This window comes from Scyliorhinus torazame, chromosome 14, assembly GCF_047496885.1.
Source record: "Scyliorhinus torazame isolate Kashiwa2021f chromosome 14, sScyTor2.1, whole genome shotgun sequence".
In the NCBI taxonomy this organism is placed as follows: domain Eukaryota; kingdom Metazoa; phylum Chordata; class Chondrichthyes; order Carcharhiniformes; family Scyliorhinidae; genus Scyliorhinus; species Scyliorhinus torazame.
In genome coordinates, this window is record NC_092720.1 from 16,269,569 (window position 1) to 16,290,936 (window position 21,368).

The 21,368-nt window shown below is 48.8% G+C and overlaps 1 protein-coding gene across 2 annotated transcripts in view; it reads left to right on the forward strand.

Annotated features, from left to right (window-relative positions):
- Positions 1-21,368, forward strand: part of dvl3b (dishevelled segment polarity protein 3b) — a 155,191-nt gene that overhangs the window by 21,674 nt on the left and 112,149 nt on the right. For both annotated transcript variants that reach the window (XM_072473736.1, XM_072473735.1), the window contains exon 2: positions 21,274-21,343. In XM_072473736.1, the coding sequence (XP_072329837.1) occupies positions 21,274-21,343 (70 nt within the window). The remainder of the gene's footprint in view (positions 1-21,273; positions 21,344-21,368) is intronic.

Consider the following 21,368-nt stretch of genomic DNA (forward strand, 5'->3'; position numbering starts at 1 on the left):
AGGCCTATAGAAAACTCCCAACAGGGTGACCTCTCCTTTCCTGTTTCTAACCTCAGCCCATACTACCTCGGAAGATGAGTCCCCATCTAGCATCCTCTCCGCCACCATAATACTGCTCTTGACTAGCAGCGCCACACCTCCCCCTCTTTTGCCTCCTTCTCTGAGCTTACTAAAACACCTAAACCCCGGAACCTGCAACATCCATTCCTGTCCCTGCTCTATCCATGTCTCCGAAATGGCCACAACATCGAAGTCCCAGGTACCAACCCATGCTGCCAGTTCCCCTACCTTATTTCGTATACTCCTGGCATTGAAGTAGACACACTTCAAACCACCTACCTGAACACTGGCCCCCTCCTGAGACGTCAAATCTGAGCTCCTGACCTCTATACTCTCATTCTCCCTTACCCTAAAACTACAATCCAGGTTCCCATGCCCCTGCTGCATTAGTTTAAACCCCCCCAAAGAGCACTAACAAATCTCCCCCCCCCCCCCCAGGATATTTGTGCCCCGCAGGTTCAGATGTAGACCATCCTGTCTGTAGAGGTCCCACCTTCCCCAGAAAGAGCCCCAGTTATCCAGAAATCTGAATCCCTCCCGCCTGCACCATCCCTGTAATGCGTGACCCACAGCCGCGCTGGCTGCAACAGCCCAAACTTCACCCCCTTTCGATGGAGAACCGCTTTGGCCCGGTTGAATCCTGCCCTCTTCTTGGCCAGCTCTGCACTCCAGTCCTGGTGGATGCGGATTTCAGCGTTCTCCCACCTGCTGCTCCGCTTCTTCTTCGCCCACCTCAGGGCACACTCCCTGTCGGTGAAAGGGTGAAACCTCACCACCACAGCCCTCGGCGGCTCATTCGCCCTCGGCCTCCTTGCCAGGATTCTGTGTGCCCCATCCAGCTCCAGGGGCCTGGGGAAGGCTCCCGCGATGATGAAGCATTTTAACGTTGGCTGTGTATGATCCCTGTTTAATTGAATTGATGGTCACCTCACTCTGAGGTTGAATTACTGATCGATGACTCAGCGTGTATTGTATATTTGGAAAAAGGTCAGCCAGTCCTTGTCTAAGACAACACCTGGAATGTTTATTGAGTGTGGTGGAACTGTGGTGATAAGAGGAAAAGAAGCGATTTAAGTGCGGCCACGAGAACCGAGCAAGGTTGACCCATGGGAAGTTTCATTTCTCATTAGCTTGAACTGTGAATCAGAGCTTTGTGTCCGAGCCTTTGTGGACAATTGTGCCGTGATGCCGTATGACTCCATATCTGTTGTGCTCTCTATGATGCACTGTATTCAATACTGCTGCGTGATGGGGCTGGGTTAGCACAGTGGGCTAAACAGCTGGCTTGTAATGCAGAACAAGGCCAGCAGTGCGGGTTCAATTCCCGTACCAGCCTCCCCGAACAGGCGCTGGAATGTGGCGACTAGGGGCTTTTCACAGTAACTTCATTGAAGCCTTCTTGTGACAATAAGCGATTATTATTACTATTATTATTATTATTATTAATGTATTTGATGTGCTCTGTGCAGCTCTTCTACACTTTGTTTAGGGTACGCAATACAATATGTTTATAATATGCGCAAGTCCTGTGATCGGGAGAGTGGAATTACACTGGATGGGACATGGAGAGTGAGCTGGAGAGTAATTGCCAGGGTGGGATATGAAGGGGAGCGTGTAGCATGGAGGAGGCATTGGATTGTTATAGGAGTGTGGAATATTCAGTAGTCTGGAGAGAGCAAGCAGGGAGAGAAATAAGACTGAGCGATATGTTAACCTGTTGAAGGAGCCCCGCTCCGCAAGCTCGTGATTCCAAATAAACCTGTTGGACTTTAACCTGGTGTCGTAAGTCTTCTTACTGAGACTTAAGAGAGTAGACTGGGAGGGATATTAAAATCCATGGTGAGTGAACAGGAGTGTGGGCAGAGGCAAAGGTTGGATATTTAGATGGAAGGGGAGTGAGCAGGGGAGATGGGTTGCTCAGGGTGGAATATTAAAGGGTATGGGAGGGGGGGGGGGGTTGCTGGGAGGTGAGTAAGAGTGTGGGATTAGACTGAGTGGGATATTAAATAGTCTGGGGAGTGATAGGGGTGAGGGATTAGACCAAGGGGAGAATAATGCCAGCATAGACTTCTTTGTGCACTGGAAATCGCCATAATTCCAGTAACCCTTTCAAAATAACCCCATGACTGGCACAAGAGACTCAAAAAACAATTGAAACTCCACAAAAAACGGCCCCCGCACAGCTACAAAAACCCAGCGGACACAGGAAACACTCGCTTTCCTATTTGTGGTTTGTTTACTTTCTTAATTGCTCCTTTACCCTGGTTTCTGAATTTTTCTCCAATTGGTTTTAACACCTGATTAGCGACAGGCTGGGACCTGTCCTCTACTAACTGCAGTTTGCTCCCTTCCCCTTCCCAGGACACCGAGCACAAGACTGCAGATGCTGGAAATCTGAAATAGAAACAGAAAATGCTGGACAGACCCAGCAGGTCGGTCAGCGTCTGTGGAGAGAGAAACAGAGTTAATGCTTTGAGTCCAGTATTACTGCTCTTCTGAGGGAAGAGTCCAATTGAATTTGAAATGTTAACTTGCTGTTTCTCCCTGCACAGATACTGCAGATTGGTTCCTAGTTCCCATCTGGGCTAAATCGCTGTCTTTTAAAAAGCAGACCACATCCTCCCCATGTGTGCGTGGGTTTCCTCCGGGTGCTCCGGTTTCCTCCCACAGTCCAAAGATGTGCACGTTAGGTGGATTGGCCATAAATTGCCCTTAGTGTCCAAAATTGCCCTTAGTGTTGGGTGAGGTTACTGGGTTATGTGGATAGGGTGGAGGTGTGGGCTTGGGTAGGGTGCTCTTTCCAAGAGCCGGTGCAGACTTGATGAGCCGAATGGCCTCCTTCTGCACTGTAAATTCGATTATAATCTATGATTAATCTAGGACAAAGGTTCGGCTCAACATCGTGGGCCGAAGGGCCTGTTCTGTGCTGTATTTTTCTATGTTCTATATTCTAAGGCAGGCCAGCAGCACGGTTCAATTCCTATACCAGCCTCCCCGAACAGGCGCCGGAATGTGGCGACTAGGGGCTTTTCACAGTAACTTCATTGAAGCCTACTTGTGACAATAAGCGATTTTCATTTCATTTTCATCCCATTGCAGCTATTGGATTTAATTCAGCACCTCGATCAATAACCTCAAAGTTTGTGCTCAAAGTTTTTACCCTTTAATGTAAACAAATCAATGCAGAGGTGGGAAATCTGAAATCCAAACGGAAATGCTGAAATACACAACCGATCAGACAGCACGTGCAGAGAGAGAGAAATGGAGTTAATGTTTCTTCATCAACCTGAAACTTCAAGTTCTCTCAGTAGCACAGTGGTTAGCATGGTTGCTTCACAGCTCCAGGGTCCCAGGTTCGATTCCTGGCCCCGGGTCACTGTCTGTGCAGAGTCTGCACGTTCTCCCCATGTCTGCGTGGGTTTCCTCCCTCAAATCCTGAAAGATGTGCTGTGAGGTGAATTGGACATTCTGAATTCTCGCTCGTTGTACCCGAACAGGCTCCGGAGCGTGGCGACTAGGGGCTTTTCACAGAAACTTCATGGCAGTGTTAATGTCAGCCTACTTGCGACAGTAAAGATTATTATCATTATTAAACCTTGACCACACCCTGTCATGGGTCCTTGACGTTGCCTGTATTATACTCTGTCAGGATTAGACCATTGGACCCTCTAATCCACTCCTCCAGCTTTCTGCTAGATCAGTGGTGGGCAACCTGCCACATGCGGCCACCTGGGTTCTGAGACACTTTGTTGACCCTTGCCCAGGAACAGGTTGCCACTTTCTGCTGGTTTCCATCAGCGTAGCTTTATTTCTGGTCTGACTCAGCAAGTAAAGTGAGGTGTGTGCTGATTGCTCACAACACTGAATGTGAGAGCCATGCACTCCCCCTGTGTCCAATCAAGCATAAATATTTATTCTGTTTTTATTGTTTGAAGTTGATAACGGTTCTATTAATATGTGAATGATGAAGCACTTTCTATAACTTGCTATGAAATACTCGTTGTGTATTAATTGTATTTAATTTTATTAATGGGGTCACGGTTAGTGTTCAATCCCGATTTCAATCTTGCGGCCCACTGAGATGAAGGAGGGTCACTCATGCGGCCCACTCACTCGCCTAGATTTCCCATCGCTGTGATAGACCACTCTGTTGCAGTTTTAAATTGGTAGTAAGTGGTCTTGAGGCAGGACCAGGTTCCTACAAAGTTATGATGACCTTTCATAAAACTGATCCAGCCTCTCTCGGAGTGTAGCGTCCCATTCTGGGCATCTTCAGCAAGGATGTGAAGACTTTACAGACGGTGCAGGAAAAAGTGATGAGAATGATTCCAGCGATGAGGAACTTCTGTTATGTAGAAAGAACGGAAAAGCCGGGATTGTTCTCCTGAAGTTTGAGAGGAGATTCAAGAGAGGTGTTCAAAATCGTGTGGGTTCTAGACCGAGTAGACAGGGAGAAACTGTTCCTATTTGGGGAAGTGGTTAGGATGTCGAATGGACTGCCTGAGAGTTTCTGGGAGGCAGATTCAATCGAAGTTCTCAAAGGGATAAGGACCTGAAGAGAGAGAATTTGCAGGGATGGGGCGTGGAAGGAGCTGAATCACTCAAGCAGGGAGCTGGCACAATATCAGTGGGCCAAATGGCCTCTTTCTGTGCTTTAACCATTCTATGATTCCACACTATTATTTCCTGCCCATTCGTGAAAATACTAAAATGATCACTCGAATAATGAATAATGCCTGTTCAGCCTTTGCCATTCAGTCTCGTTGCAGCAACTTGCTTATAGAGCATCCTTAACATAGTAAAATGCCTCAAGGCACTTCAATGGGTTGTCAGCCGACAAATATTGACGCCAAGCTACATAAGGAGGTATTAGAATAGGGGACCAAATGCTTTGTTAAAAAGTTGGTTGTAAGAGCAACTTAAATGAGGAAGAGAGGGATGGCGAAGTTTAGGTAGGGAACCCCAGAGCTTAGAGCTCAGGCAGCTGAAGGTATGACCGCCAATGTGCTTGGTCATTATCACACTGTTGTCTGTGGGATCTTGCTGTGTGCATATTTGGCTGCCGAGTTTCCTACATCACATCCTGAGGTCATGGAAGGAGCAATACAAATCCAAGCACCTCTAGGATGGAGTTAGAGATGCAGCAAGGGTAAATTTGTGTCCGATATTCAAAAAGAAGCTGAACTAATATCTGTACACCTGGTGGGTGAGGGAGTGATGTTGCTGGTCTCCACCTTCCATAAACCTGAACTCATGCAAGTCAATGCTGCCCATATCCTAACCACACCAAGTTCTGTCCCTCTAATATTTCATGGCCTCAGTAGCTTACGGTTAAGAAATTCCTCGAGTGGCAAAATAGTATTGGTGCTGGATTAGTAATCCAGAGACCAAGGGTTCGATGTTGGGATTTGAATACAATTAAAGAATCTGGAGTTAAAAGTCTTAACAATGACCATGAAACAGCACGGTAGCATTGTGGATAGCACAATTGCTTCACAGCTCCTGGACAGGGGCAGCACGGTAGCATTGTGGATAGCACAATTGCTTCACAGCTCCAGGGTCCCAGGTTCGATTCCGGCTTGGGTCACTGTGCGGAGTCTGCACATCCTCCCCGTGTGTGCGTGGGTTTCCTCCGGGTGCTCCGGTTTCCTCCCACATTCCAAAGATGTGCAGGTTAGGTGGATTGGCCATGATAAATTGCCCTTAGTGTCCAAAATTGCCCTTAGTGTTGGGTGGGGTTACTGGGGATAGGGTGGAGGTGTTGACCTTGGGTGGGGTGCTCTTTCCAAGAGCCGGTGCAGACTCGATGGGCTGAATGGCCTCCTTCTGCACTGTAAATTCTATGAAACCATTGTCGATTGCTGTAAAAACCCATCTGGTTGACTAATGTCCTTGTAGGGAAGGAAATCTGCCATCCTTACCTGGTCTGGCCTACATGTGACTCCAAAACCACTGTAATGTCTCAACTGCCCTCCGAAAAGGCCGAGCAAGCCACTCAGTTCCCCAGCGACCCCCACATCCCATGAAAGAATGAAAAGACAACTTAAAATTCACATCCTTATGTTCAATTAGGGGCTGGTTTAGCACAGTGGGCTAAACAAGCTGGCTTGCAATGCAGAACAATGCCAGCAGCGCGGGTTCAATTCCCGTTCCGGCCTCCCCGAACAGGCGTCGGAATGTGGCGACTAAGGGCTTTTCACTGTAACTTCATTAAAGCCGACTTGTGACAATAAGCGATTATTAATTCCTCTACCTCCTCACCTCTCCCTATCTCTGTAACTTCCTCCTGTCAGACAACCCTCCGGGATCTCTGCGCTCCTCCAGATCCGGCCTCTTGAGCATCCCTGATTTTGATCACATTGGCGGTCTGGGTTTAGTAGCATTTACTGAGGGATAAATGTTAGCTCAGGACACCGGGTAGAACTTGGGAACCTTCACATCGGCCCGCGAGGGCAGATTGGTCTCCGGTTTAAAGTTCCACCTGAAACACACCAGTCCAGGACACCCTCGTTACTGGGTTGTCTGAGGACAGCGAATTTGAACCCACAGCCTTCTGACTGGGAGGTGAGGGTGCCAATTACGGAGCCGCGACTGACGCCTAGTGTCGTACAACTCTCTAAGGACCTTGCCAACCACAAGGGTGATTTGCCTTGTGGTCCCAAAGACTGTGCTTATTTTAGTAGCACATTACAGTCTGTCACAATGTTTCCAGCTAACATTCACTCTCACTCTGAACCGCTGTGTCAGGCAGAGAGGGGAGGGAGAAGAGAAAGGGGGAGATCTGGATATGATAAGACAGCGGACAGTAATTATTTATATTGTTGTTCACACAGCAGAATCACTAATATACATTTGACCCACCCACTATTTTACTGTGGAAATTTAGTGACAGTACCTCGGGAAGCATTTCCAACTTTGACCATCCTTTCTGTTTTATTTGACATCACAAACGTTCACCACAATGTGGCTTTACCTGATCTTTTTGTTCCTTTGTCAGGGTGGCATGTTAGCACAGTGGTTAGCACTGTTGCTTCACACAGCCAGGGTTCCAGGTTCGATTCCTGCTTGGGTCGCTGCCTGTGCGGAGTGGACATGTTCTCCCCGTGACTGCGTGGGTTTCCTCCGGTTTCCTCCCACAAGTCTCGAAAGACGTGCTTGTTAGGTGAATTGGACATTCTGAAGTCTCCCTCAGTGTACCCGAACAAGCGCCAGAATGTGACGACTAGGGGATTTTCACAGTAACTTCATTGCAGTGTTAATGTAAGCCTACTTGTGACAATAATAAAAAGATTATAGATTATGCTCTATCTCCTTGTATTTCTCTCTGTGTCTAAGATTGTCTCTCTGTGCCTTTCCCTGTCTCTTTTCCCATGTTTAATTCATTGTACTGTGTTTTCCTTAAACTCCCCCAGTTTTCTCCTCCAAACTGTGTCCAGTCCAGCCTCTTTCTCTCATTCTTCTCTATCTGTCTCACTAGTTCATATTTTGTCCATTGTATTTGTCACCTCCTTCCTCTTGCCCTGTCCATAATCTCAGTGTCTCCTTTGTAACTTAATGTTTTACAATAATCTTTATTGTCACAAGTCTGGAGTCTGCACGTCCTCCCCGTGTCTGCGTGGGTTTCCTCCGGGTGCTCCGGTTTCCTCCCACAGTCCAAAGATGTGCGGGTTAGGTGAATTGGCCAATGATAAATTGCCCTTAATGTCCAAATTGCCCTTGGTGTTGGGTGGAGGTGTTGAGTTTGGGTAGGGTGCTCTTTCCAAGAGCTGGTGCAGACTCAGGGGGCCGAATGGCCTCCTTCTGCACTGTAGATTCAATGATAATCTATGATTAATCTAGGACAAAGGTTCGGCACAACATCGTGGGCCGAAGGGCCTGTTCTGTGCTGTATTTTCTATGTTCTATGTTTAAGTAGGCTTACATTAACACTGCAATGAAGTTACTCTGAGAAGCCCCTAGTCGCCACGTTCCAGCACCTGTTCGGGTACACGGAGGGAGAATTCAGAATTCTCAGCTGGTACGGGAATTGAACCCGCGCTGCTGGCCTCGCTCTGCATCACAAACCAGCTGTCTAGCCCACTGATTCAGTATTAGATGTAGAAGAGCAGAGAGTTTTCAAATGTTACCCAGAGATAACGATTGAGATTCTCTCTGTGTGCATTAAGCACACAAGGAGCTGGCTGTTCTGTGAGCTGTCACAATGACTTTGGGGGGGAACAATAGACAGACAGATGGACAGATGTAGCAGACATGAGTACTTCTTTACGTACATCACTAAGTGTGCTCAATGGAAAGTGGCAGCTCCCAGACATCATTGGTTTCATTCACACACACTGCGCTGCCGTAATTTAAATAATGTGCACTGGTTGGGGGAGGGGTGACATTTTCATAATGTGTCCTTTTAAACTATCGAAAAACATCCATCAAGGTAGTTCTGTATCTAAACTTGCAATCTTGTATAATAGAGAGCATTCAGAATTGTAAATATCAGGGCAGTGGTGGGGGCAGGTCTGTCACTGTATAGCACTGGGTACAGTGCAGAGGTGGGGACAGGTCTGTCACTGTATAGCACTGGGTACAGTGCAGTGGTGGGGACAGGTCTGTCACTGTATAGCACTGGGGTACAGTACTGATGGGAACGGGTTTGTCACTGTATAACACTGGGGTACAGTATTGGTGGAGACGGGTCTGTCACTGTGTAACACTGGGGTACAGTTGTGGTTGGGATGGATCTGTCACTGTATAAGACTGGGGTACAGTACTGGTGGGGACGGGTCTGTCACTGTATAGCACTGGGGTACAGTACTGATGGGGACGGGTTTGTCACTGTATAACACTGGGATACAGTATTGATGGAGACGTGTCACTGTATAACACTGGGCTACAGTAATGGTGCGTCAGGTCTGTCACTGTATAAGACTGGGGTACAGTATCGTTGGGGACAGGTCTGTTATTGTATAACACTGGGATACAGTACTGGTGGGGAGTGGGTCCATCACTGTATAACACTGGGGTACAGTACTGGTGGGGAGTGGGTCTGTCACTGTATAACACTGGGGTACAGTACCGTTGGGGACAGGTCTGTCACTGTATCACACTGGTACAGTTGTGGTTGGGATGGATCTGTCACTGTATAAGACTGGGGTACAGTGCTGGTGGAGCAGGTCTGTCACTGTCTATCACTGGGGTACAGTACTGGTGGGGACGAGTCTGTCACTGTATAACACTGGGGTACAGTACTGGTGGGGTTGGCACTGTCTATGCATAACACTGCTGTCTTGAGTCGGTATTAAAGACACCAAAGTTCCATTTTATAGAGAAGTGGACAAAGTCGACCCTGTGGTCTGGCAAATATTTATCCCTCAATCGGCAGCATTCAAAAGTGGATTCTCTGGTCCGTTGTTGGGTGCCACATTTCTTGCATCACAGCAGGGACGACACATCAAAATACAAGTCCCATTTTGTCTGCCCTGACCTCATCAATGATGCTGTATTAATGCAAGCCATTCTTAATATCAGGCTTCTGACCCTTTCGATCTAATCGGAGCAACACAGGATTAGCAATGTGCAGTGGGCATGAAATATTCTCCGGGAGATCCCTTCATTGTTGAACTCTCCCAACGCCCCCGCAGCCCGAGCAATCCCCCCGTCAGACAGCTGCTCTTGTTGACCCAGGACGCAGGCTTTTTAAAATGCAGTCAGCCTGGAGTGGGTGCGATGGTGTGCTGGGCAATTTTTCTCTTGCTCGCAGGCTCTCTATTGACACACTTGATGGAACTATAATGATTGAGCTGACTTATCGCGATGCCAGATGGTACGGGGATGGTACAGTGCTCCGCACACTGACAATTGAACACTGCTCCACAAGAGGCCACAGCCGCCCCTGTTCTCATTAAGCACAGTGACCAAAATGACGGTTTTGTTCATCTGTTTATCAGCAGGATATTGTCTCTGTACAGGCTGGCCCTTGACCTGTGAATTAATAAGAACATGAGAAGTAGAAGCAAGGAGTAGGTCATACGGCCCTCCCAGCAGGCTTCACAGTCCCACCCCCTTCTCCGTCAATGCCACTTTCTCAACCAACGCCCGTACCCCTTGTTACCTACCCTTTGTGTCCAAAACCTTAACTATCTTAGTCTTAAATATAATCACCAGCTGAGCATCCACAGCCCCCTGGGGTAGAGATTTTACAATTGCACGAGCCTCTGAAGAACATATTCCCCATCTCAGTCTGAAATGGCTGACTCCTTATTCTGATAGTGTCACCCTGATTTCTAGACCTTTCAGCCAAAGGGTTAAGGCCTCTCAGCATCTACCCTATCAAGCTTTTTAAGAATTTCACGTTTCATTGAGATTACCTTCCACATTGCGAACGGTCAGAGAATGTAGGCCCACTCCACTCAATGTGGAACACGCTATATCATGGAGTGTTTAAAGTGAGTGGCATTGGTGCCTTTTAACCAGAAGCCGGGTGAAGAAGAAAGGGATACACTAAGTCTTGCAACACCAAGTTAATGTCCAACAGGTTTGTATGGAATCACTAGCTTTCGGAGCTTAGCTCCTTCCTCAGGTGAGTCTCCACTCACCCGATGAAGGAGCAGCGCTCTGAAAGCTACTGATTCCAAACAAACCTGTTGGACTTTAACCTGCTGTTGTAAGGCTTCTTACTGTGCTCACCCCAGTCCAACGCTGGCATCTCCACATCATGGCTTATAAGGTAAGACCAAGGTTCCCGTGAGGAAGCTCATAAGCGTAAACACCAACGCAGACCTGGTCAGCCAGGTGTCCTCCTTCTCCTCGGTATCTTCTATCTACTATTGCAAGGGGGAATGGAGGGAAATCCTGCCTCAATCTTACAGGCCATCGGTGAGACCACACCTAGAGTACTGCGTGCAGCTTTGGTGTCCTCACTAGGAGAGATATACCTTCATTGGAGACGGTTCAGTTCACTAGGCTGACTGCTGTGATGGGCTTGTCTTGTGCTCTTCAACCAGATTGGGCAAGCAAATTAGAATGGGATGTAAGGTGAGAGATATGTATTAAAATGGATCGCACAGGTTTTGGGATAGAGTGAGAGGATTTGGACCTTGGTGTTCCTCCATTAGTGCTTTTCTCCATTTCTCATTCTCCACTTCATTCTCTCTCTCCTCCCCACGCATGTCAACCTGAGCGAAAACTCAGCAGAGCAGCCCGGCATTCAGAAAGACGGTGGAAGTTCTCTGTTAAACAACAATAACTTGCGACTATACAGCGCCTTGAACATGAATTGACGCTGAGCAACATGTGGAGATCTTGGGTCAGGTGGCCAAAAGTTTGATGAAGGAGGTAGGCTTTAAAGAACATCGCAAAGGAGGAAAGAGAGAGAGGTCGAGGGATTTAGAAAGGAAATTCCAGAGCTCGGAGCACAAGCAGCTGAAGGTGTGGCCTCTAATGGTGGGGGATGAAAATCGGAGGTGTACAGTAGGTCAGAATTGCGAAACATAAAGCTGTGGCATTGAAACTTAATACACCAATCTCCTTCCCAGTATGCGACAGGCCTGCCTGCCTGAAATGTGCAGCGTATAGTACAGCACCTACATTCAGACTAGAACTAATCTCCTGCCAATTATTCTCCGTGTGGAGGAGGAGTGGGTGAAGTGAGGATGGAATAATGGAGCAGACAAACAGCTTGCAATTACATAAGCGCGGTGCCAACTTCTGAGTCAGATTGTGGCTTCAAATTCCTGCATGCCCAGGTACCGGAGCACAAAATCCAGGCAGACACTTGCAGTGCACATCCGAGATATGCTGCCCTGTCAGTGATGTGCTGTCTTTGGTGATGAGATGTTATAATAACACCCCTTGTTCCCTCTGGTGGATGTAAGAGATCCCATGGCACGATTTTGAAGAGGATCAGGGGAGTTCTCACCACTGTCCCGACCAATATTCATCCTGAACCACAGCCACTAAGAAAGATTATCCGGTCATGATCATATTGCGATTTGTGGGATCTTGCTGTGTGCCGCTTGGCTGTCACAACTCCTCCATTACCACAGTGACTGCACTTCGCAAGAACCTATTCAGCTTTAGTGAGAGCTTTGGGACCCCGGCTGTGAAAAGCGCTGTTTCAGTGCGCAAACTTTTATCACCTTCCTCATCCTCGAGGCACCTCAATGCTTCCCAGCCATGAGACAGTTCTGCAATACAGCCATTGTTCTATGGAGCACGGAATCAACTTTGAGCCCAAGAACAAAGTCAGTGAGATCAACGCACAGTCAATCTATTTCAGTGCTGTCGGTCGAAGGATGGGTGTTGGCTAGGATACTGGGAGAACTCCCCTGTTCTTCTTTGAACAGAACCAAGGGATTGCTTACATCCCTCCTGAGAAGGCAGACGGGGCCTTACAACTGGACGGCACGGTGGCGCAGTAGTGCCTCACGACGGCCCGGACCCGGGTTCGATCCCGGCCCTGGGTCACTGTCCGCGTGGAGTTTGCACTTTCTCCCCATGTCTGCAGTGGGTCTCATCCCCATGCCCCAAGTACGTGCAGGGTAGGTGGATTGGCCACGCCACATTGCCCGTTAATTGTGGGGGGGGGTGGGGGGGGGGGGGGGGGGGGGGGGGAATTGGGCACTTAAAATTTATTTTAAAAATTACAACTGAATGATGGCACCCAGTTCCCTCGGTACTGGGCCTCGATCGTGTGTGGAAGAAGTGCCGAATTGTTAGTGTAACGAGCGAAATAAAATGCTCCAAACAAATATTTGCTCTGTAACAACCCGTTCAATTTGGAAGGAGTCAATTTGCAGCGATGTGTGGTCTGTGGTGACTTTTGTGATTTAACCACAATTTCCTGCCGTAGCGTCCCTGCCCCTGTACCACTTCCTGTCTCTGTACCACTTCCTGTCTCTGTGCTGTTGGGCAATCCGAAGAGGGTTTTTTTTTTCCCTTCCCGAAAGGCGGTCTTTAATCTGCATAGCACGCCCAGTTGTGCGTCTGTTGGCTTTGCCCGATGCTTGATTAACAGTCGAGAGAGCAAGGTAGGGGTCAGGGCGTTAAACTGTGGCGCACAGGGATTTCCCCTAATTATCCCCCTCTTCCATTTTGATTTAATTAGCTTTTTTTTTCTTGTATCAAAGTGTTGACACACTGACCTTGGAGTCTCAGTATTGGAAATATGACTGGAAAAAGTAATTCTGATCTTCAGCTAAAAAATAGAGCTAATCTTAGTGGTAAGAAATATACCAGATAGCAGACAATAGTTCATTGGAAATGGGGAACAGAGTGAGAGTAATCTGTAAGGATTCCTAAATGGAAGGTTCTGTTTAGTTGACCTTAATTGATCCCGAGATCAAACAGGTGCAATTTAGTAGACATGGTACACATACAGCAACAACACCTTGCATTTATATAGCATCTCTAAAGTAGTACCCAATGTACTTCACTGGAAGGTTATCCAAAAAATAAATTGACACCAAGGAGGTATTAGAACATGCGATCAAAAGCTTGATCAGTTAGGGAGGGTTTTAACCAGCAAGATACATGGGCGGCACAGAACCAGGATCCCAGGTTCAATTCCCCGCTGGGTCACTGTCTGTGCGGAGTCTGCATGTTCTCCCCGTGTCTGCGTGGGTTTCCTCCAGGTGCTCCGGTTTCCTCCCACAGTCCAAAGATGTGCAGGTTAGATGGATTGGCCTTGCTGAATTGCCCTTAGTGTCTAAGGATTACAGGCAGAGGAGTGTGCCTAGTTAGAGTATTCTTTCGCAGGGTTGGTGCAGATTTAATGGGCTGAATGGCCTCCTTCTGGTACTGTAGAGATTTTGTGATTCTATCATACATACGTATTAGGTAAGCCACTTGGCCCATCGAGCCTGCTCCGCCATTCAACCTTCTCCAGTAATGAAGGAGAGCAAGGCGGAGAGGATTAAGGAGGCGATTCCAGATCTTAAGTTCACCATTGGTAAATTGATGAAAATCCAGGATGAGCAAGGTGCCTGAATTAGAAGAGTGTAGCGATCTCAGAGGTGTTTGAAGCTGGAGGGGTGAAGCCATGGAGTGCCTGTGGGCAGCACAGTAGAACAGTGGGTTGCACTGTTGCTTCACAGCTCCAGGGTCTCAGGTTCGATTCCCGTCTAGGGTCACTGTCTGTGAGAAGTCTGCACGTTCTCCCCGTGTCTGCGTGGGTTTCCTCCGGGTGAACAAAGAACAAAGAAATGTACAGCACAGGAACAGGCCCTTCGGCCCTCCAAGCCCGTGCCGACCATGCTGCCCGACTAAACTACAATCTTCTACACTTCCTGGGTCCGTATCCTTCTATTCCCATCCTATTCATATATTTGTCAAGATGCCCCTTAAATGTCCCTATCGTCCCTGCTTCCACTACCTCCTCCGGTAGCGAGTTCCAGGCACCCACTACCCTCTGCGTAAACAACTTGCCTCGTACATCTACTCTAAACCTTGCCCCTCTCACCTTAAACCTATGCCCCCTAGTAATTGACCCCTCTACCCTGGGGAAAAGCCTCTGACTATACACTCTGTCTATGCCCCTCATAATTTTGTATACCTCTATCAGGTCTCCCCTCAACCTCCTTCGTTCCAGTGAGAACAAACCGAGTTTATTCAATCGCTCCTCATAGCTAATGCCCTCCATACCAGGCAACATTCTGGTAAATCTCTTCTGCACCCTCTCTAAAGCCTCCACATCCTTCTGGTAGTGTGGCGACCAGAATTGAACACTATACTCCAAGTGTGGCCTAACTAAGGTTCTATACAGCTGCAACATGACTTGCCAATTCTTATACTCAATGCCCCGGCCAATGAAGGCAAGCATGCCGTATGCCTTCTTGACTACCTTCTCCACCTGTGTTGCCCCTTTCAATGACCTGTGGACCTGTACTCCTAGATCTCTTTGACTTTCAATACTCTTGAGGGTTCTACCATTCACTGTATATTCCCTACCTGCATTAGACCTTCCAAAATGCATTACCTCACATTTGTCCGGATTAAACTCCATCTGCCATCTCTCCGCCCAAGTCTCCAGACAATCTAAATCCTGCTGTATCCTCCGACAGTCCTCATCGCTATCCGCAATTCCACCAACCTTTGTGTCGTCTGCAAACTTACTAATCAGACCAGTTACATTTTCCTCCAAATCATTTATATATACTACAAAGAGCAAAGGTCCCAGCACTGATCCCTATGGAACACCACTGGTCACAGCCCTCCAATTAGAAAAGCTTCCCTCCATTGCTACTCTCTGCCTTCTATGGCCTAGCCAGTTCTGTATCCACCTTGCCAGCTCACCCCTGATCCCGTGTGACTTCACCTTTTGTACTAGTCTACCATAAGGGACCTTGTCAAAGGCCTTACTGAAGTCCATATAGACAACATCTACTGCCCTACCTGCATCAATCATCTTAGTGACCTCCTCGAAAAACTCTATCAAGTTAGTGAGACACGACCTCCCCTTCACAAAACCGTGCTGCCTCTCACTAATACGTCCATTTGCTTCCAAATGGGAGTAGATCCTGTCTCGAAGAATTCTCTCCAGTAATTTCCCTACCACTGAAGTAAGGCTCACCGGCCTGTAGTTCCCTGGATTATCCTTGCTACCCTTCTTAAACAGAGGAACAACATTGGCTATTCTCCAGTCCTCCGGGACATCCCCTGAAGACAGCGAGGATCCAAAGATTTCTGTCAAGGCCTCAGCAATTTCCTCTCCAGCCTCCTTCAGTATTCTGGGGTAGATCCCATCAGGCCCTGGGGACTTATCTACCTTAATATTTTTTAAGACACCTCGTCTTTTTGGATCACAATGTGACCCAGGCTATCTACACCCCCTTCTCCAGACTCAACATCTACCAATTCCTTCTCTTTGGTGAATACTGATGCAAAGTATTCATTTAGTACCTCGCCCATTTCCTCTGGCTCCACACATAGATTCCCTTGCCTATCCTTCAGTGGGCCAACCCTTTCCCTGGCTACCCTCTTGCTTTTTATGTACGTGTAAAAAGCCTTGGGATTTTCCTTAACCCTATTTGCCAATGACTTTTCGTGACCCCTTCTAGCCCTCCTGACTCCTTGCTTAAGTTCCTTCCTACATTCCTTATATTCCACGCAGGCTTCGTCTGTTCCCAGCCTTTTAGCCCTGACAAATGCCTCCTTTTTCTTTTTGACGAGGCCTCCAATATCACTCGTCATCCAAGGTTCCCGAAAATTGCCGTATTTATCTTTCTTCCTCACAGGAACATGCCGGTCCTGTATTCCTTTCAACTGCCACTTGAAAGTCCCCCACATATCAGATGTTAATTTGCCCTCAAACATCCGCCCCCAATCTATGTTCTTCAGTTCCCGCCTAATATTGTTATAATTAGCCTTCCCCCAATTTAGCACATTCATCCTCGGACTACTCTTATCCTTGTCCACCAGTACTTTAAAACTTACTGAATTGTGGTCACTGTTACCGAAATGCTCCCCTACTGAAACATCTACCACCTGGCCGGGCTCATTCCCCAATACCAGGTCCAGTACCGCCCCTTCCCTAGTTGGACTGTCTACATATTGTTTTAAGAAGCCCTCCTGGATGCTCCTTACAAACTCCGCCCCGTCTAAGCCCTTGGCACTAAGTGAGTCCCAGTCAATATTGGGGAAGTTGAAGTCTCCCATCACCACAACCCTGTTGTTTTTACTCTTTTCCAAAATCTGTCTACCTATCTGCTCCTCTATCTCCCGCTGGCTGTTGGGAGGCCTGTAGTATACCCCCAACATTGTGACTGCACCCTTCTTATTCCTGATCTCTACCCATATAGCCTCACTGCCCTCTGAGGTGTCCTCCCGCAGTACAGCTGTGATATTCTCCCGAACAAGTAGCGCAACTCCGCCTCCCCTTTTACATCCCCCTCTATCCCGCCTGAAACATCTACATCCTGGAACGTTTAGCTGCCAATCCTGCCCTTCCCTCAACCAGGTCTCTGTAATGGCAACAACATCATAGTTCCAAGTACTAATCCAAGCTCTAAGTTCATCTGCCTTACCCGTAATGCTCCTTGCATTAAAACATATGCTCTTCAGGCCACCAGACCCGCTGTGTTCAGCAACTTCTCCCCGTCTGCTCTGCCTCAGAGCCACACTGTCCCTATTCCCTAGTTCTCCCTCAATGCTCTCGCCTTCTGACCTATTGCTCCCGTGCCCACCCCCCCTGCCATACTGCCATACCCTGCCACACCCCCCTCCACAGGCCGCCTCCCGAGCGTTCCCGCAGAGTTCCCGCCGGCAGCGACCAGGGGTGAACGGCGCCGGCGGGACTCTGTCGTGTAGGAGCGGCAGCTCGGCCCATCTGGGCCAGAGAATCGGCAGCCCCGCCGATTCCAGCGGCCCACCGGGTGCTCCGGTTTCCTCCCACAAGTCTCGAAAGATGTGCTTGTTAGGTGAATTGGATATTCTAAATTCTCCCTCTTGAGTACCCGAACAGGCGCCGGAATGTGGCGACTAGGGGATTTTCACCTTAACTTCATTGCAGGGTTAATGGAAGCCTACTTGTGATGATAAAGATTATTAAAGACTATTATTAAAAATGTAGGCAGCCTTGGTGATGGAGAGGCTATGGGGTTATAAGGTTCAGGATCAAATGGGATGCCAAGGTTGGGCAGAGTAGGTAATGATATGTGTAGTGTAGGGAATGTAAAGGGTTAACAAGATGATGTTCATGTATCTCAACACTAGATGGCACCATAGAGTTGTCATATAAATATACTGTGCCTCCTAGGGTTCTGGGAGAAGGTGTTTGTGAAGGGTTCATATAGGGGGCGGGATTCTCCGAACGGGAGTTTTAAGTGCCGACGCCAGAGTTATAACTGGAGTGTTTTACTCCGGCCTCGGCGCCCGTTCCCAGACCCCTATTCTGGGGCCTCCGTGGGGCTGGCAGGGGCGTGGCGTGATTTGCGGGGGTGGGGCCTCAGCGCGGCGTCGGAGACACGGCGCGGCGTAAAAGACGCAGCACCTTGGGTCCCGCGCATGCTCAGTTGGGCCAGCTCAATCCTGCGCATGCGCGGGGAACTTCTTGCGCGCGCCAGCCCCGACCCAACATGGGGTCGGTGTTCAGGGGCCGGCCGCGGCGAAAAGTAGGCCCAGCGAGGGAGAGGCCGGCCCGCCGATCGCTGGGCCCCGATCGCGGGCCAGACCCCATCGGAGGCCCCCCCCGGCGAAGGACCCCCCCCCCCCCCCCCCTCCACAGGCCGCCTCCCGAGCGTTCCCGCAGAGTTCCCGCCGGCAGCGACCAGGGTTGAACGGCGCCGGCGGGACTCTGTCGTGTAGGAGCGGCAGCTCGGCCCATCTGGGCCAGAGAATCGGCAGCCCCGCCGATTCCAGCGGCCCACAGCCGGTGCCGCGCCAAACACGCGGGTGCAAATGGCACCAATTCTCTGCACCTCGGAGAATCGCGCGCCGGCGTCGTGGCACGGTTCCTCCGATTATCCGGCCCAGCGCGGGGCTGGGCGAATCGCCCCAGGGTGTCAGTTGTATTCGAGAGATATAGATTTCTGTAGCATAGATTTAATAACCTCACAGTAGCGGAACCCATGAAAGGTCATCAACCCAAAACGTCTGCTCTGTTTTTCTTTCCACAGTTGCCACCTGGCCGGTTGAGTCTTTCCAGCAAATTCCGTTTTTCTTCCAGGAATCGCAGTATCTTGCTTGTGTATCACTGCATCTCCGCCTGTGCCACAACTGATACTCGCCGTTCCAAACCCGACCCAACTGTGTTCCCAAACATGGAGGCTAATCCGGTCATCTTCTTTGAACCCATAATCAAAGGGAAAAAAAGAGCATAAGTCAGCAAATCTTCTCTGGATTGTAAGGTCTTACCAGAATAATGGGTGTCCTTGTACATGAATCACGTGCACGTAAGAAGGAAAATGGTATGCTAGCCCTTATTCCAGGCATTTAGAGCAGTGATGGGCAACCTGGGCTGGTGAATGGGCCGCATGAGTGTCCCTCCTTCATCTCAATGGGCCGCAACATTGAAACTGGGCTTCTTAATAACCATGACCCCATGAATCAGATTAAATACATTTAAAACGCAACAAATATTTCCTAACGAGTTAAAGAAAATGCATAATCATTTGTTTTAAATGATTAAAACAAAATAAATATTCACACTTTGAACACTGAGAGAGAGCATGGCCCTCACAGTCAGTGTTGTGAGCAATCAGCACGCACCTCGCCTCACTCGCCCTGGCTTTACCTGCGATTAACCTCAGCCAGACCGGTAGGAAAGAAACTGAGTGGACGGAGATGAGCGGAATGTGGCAACCCTGCGCGTGGACAACGGTCAACAAAGGGTCTCGTGGGCCCCACTCCGAACCCAGGTGGGCAACATGTGACGTCCCGGGCCGCAGGTTGCCCACCGCTGATTGCAAGAGTACTTGTGGCGAGCCCACACCTGGAGTACAGGGTGCAGGTCTGGTTTCCTTACCCAAGGAAGAATAGACTTGCCTTCGAGAAGACGTAGCCATGGTTCACAAGATTGGTTCCTGGGGTGGCAGTTGTCTTTTGATGGAGTAAAATGGGCCTGTGCTTTCCGGAGTTTAGAAGGATGGCAGGTGAACTTCTAAGGTTCTTCGGCCTTGACGGGGAAGCTGCTGAGAGGCGGTTTTCTGTGGCAGGAAAGTCGCGAACTGGAGAGTACAATCTCAGGATAATGGATCAGCCATACAAGACGAGATGAGAAATTTCTTCACTCTGTGGGTTGAATATTTGAAATTATTCACCTTAGTGGACTTTGGATGATTTAAGGCACTAAGGGATAGGATGGAAGAGTCACAGATCTGCCTTCACCTTATTGACTGGCAGAGCAGGTTCAATGGGCTGAATGCCTTCTCCTATTCCTTATGTTTTTAAACAGCAATGTGCTAAGTACCAGTTAATCTATTTTTAAGTGTTCTCTAGGATACCAGGGGAAACTCCCGTGTACGTCTTTGAAAAAGCATGTCAGATCTTTTACACCCACTTGCCTGGCCTTCACAGCAGGAGGATTTGAGTATTGGAGTAGAGATGTCTTGCTGCAGTTATGCAGGGCCTTGTTGAGGCCACACCTTGAGGATTGTGCGCAGTTTTGGTCTTCTAGTTTGAGGAAGGACATTCTTGCTACTGAGGGTGCCCAGCGAAGGTTCACCAGACTAATTCCCGGGATGGCAGGACTGACATATGAAGAAAGACTGGATCGACCGGGCTTGTACTCACTGGAGTTTAGAAGAATGAGAGGGGATCTCATAGAAACATATAAAATCCTGATGGGACTGGACAGGCTGGATGCAGGAAAAATGTTCCCGGTGTTGGGGGGTCTAGAACTAGGGGTCACAGCCTAAGAATAAGGGGTAAGCCATTCAGGACTGAGATGAGGAAGAACTTCTTCCCTCAGAGAGTTGAGAACATGTGGAATTCGCAGAAAGCTGTTGGGGCCGGTTTGTTGATATATTCAAGAGAGAGCTGGACATGGCCCTTGAAGATAAACGGATCAAGGGGTGTGGAGAGAAAGCGGGAGTGGGATACTGAATTTGCATGATCAGTCCTGATCATATTGAATGATGGTGCAGGCTGGAAGGGCCGAATGTTCTACTCCAACTATTTTCTACGTTTCAATGTTTGAGGGCAGATGCAGCCTTGGCTTGACTTGTCACCAGAAAGACAGTACTTTCAACAATGCGACCCCCTCTCAGTACCACGCCGTAGAGTCTACCAGGATTATGTTTTTGAAGCCCTGGAGTGGAACTTGAATCAACGACCTGATTCAGAGTTGAGTTCCGTACCTACTGAGCCAGGTTTCAGAAACGGTTGGGCAGGTGATTCCCTTCAGTATTCCACCCTGGAGGAGGGGGGGGGGGGGGGGGGAGGGGAGGGGTGGAGGAAGGGGAGGGGTGGAGGAAGGGGAGGGGTGGAGGAAGGGGAGGGGTGGAGGAAGGGGAGGGGAGGGGGGGGTTTCCTTCCTTGCTACATGAACACGTTGGGGCCATTTCCTCCTGGCATAGAATCATGAGAGGACGCAAAGTAAACATTTGATGATTAGGATTTTCCAGGTGTAGGTGTCCCTTCAATATTCCTAATCGGGAATCTCAGCGGGTGTATCTTAAACTTGATTACTGTGTTCTTGACCGCCACCGTACAACCTTCTGGCTCAGATACAATGACCGTGGTGGGGGGGGCTTCAGTCAAACTAACACCATTTCCTTGTCCCTGCAGGGTTGTAAAGGAGGAGATATCCGATGACAATGCCAAGTTGCCCTGCTTCAACGGCCGAGTAGTATCATGGGTGAGTCGTTCTTTCAGTTGGCTTG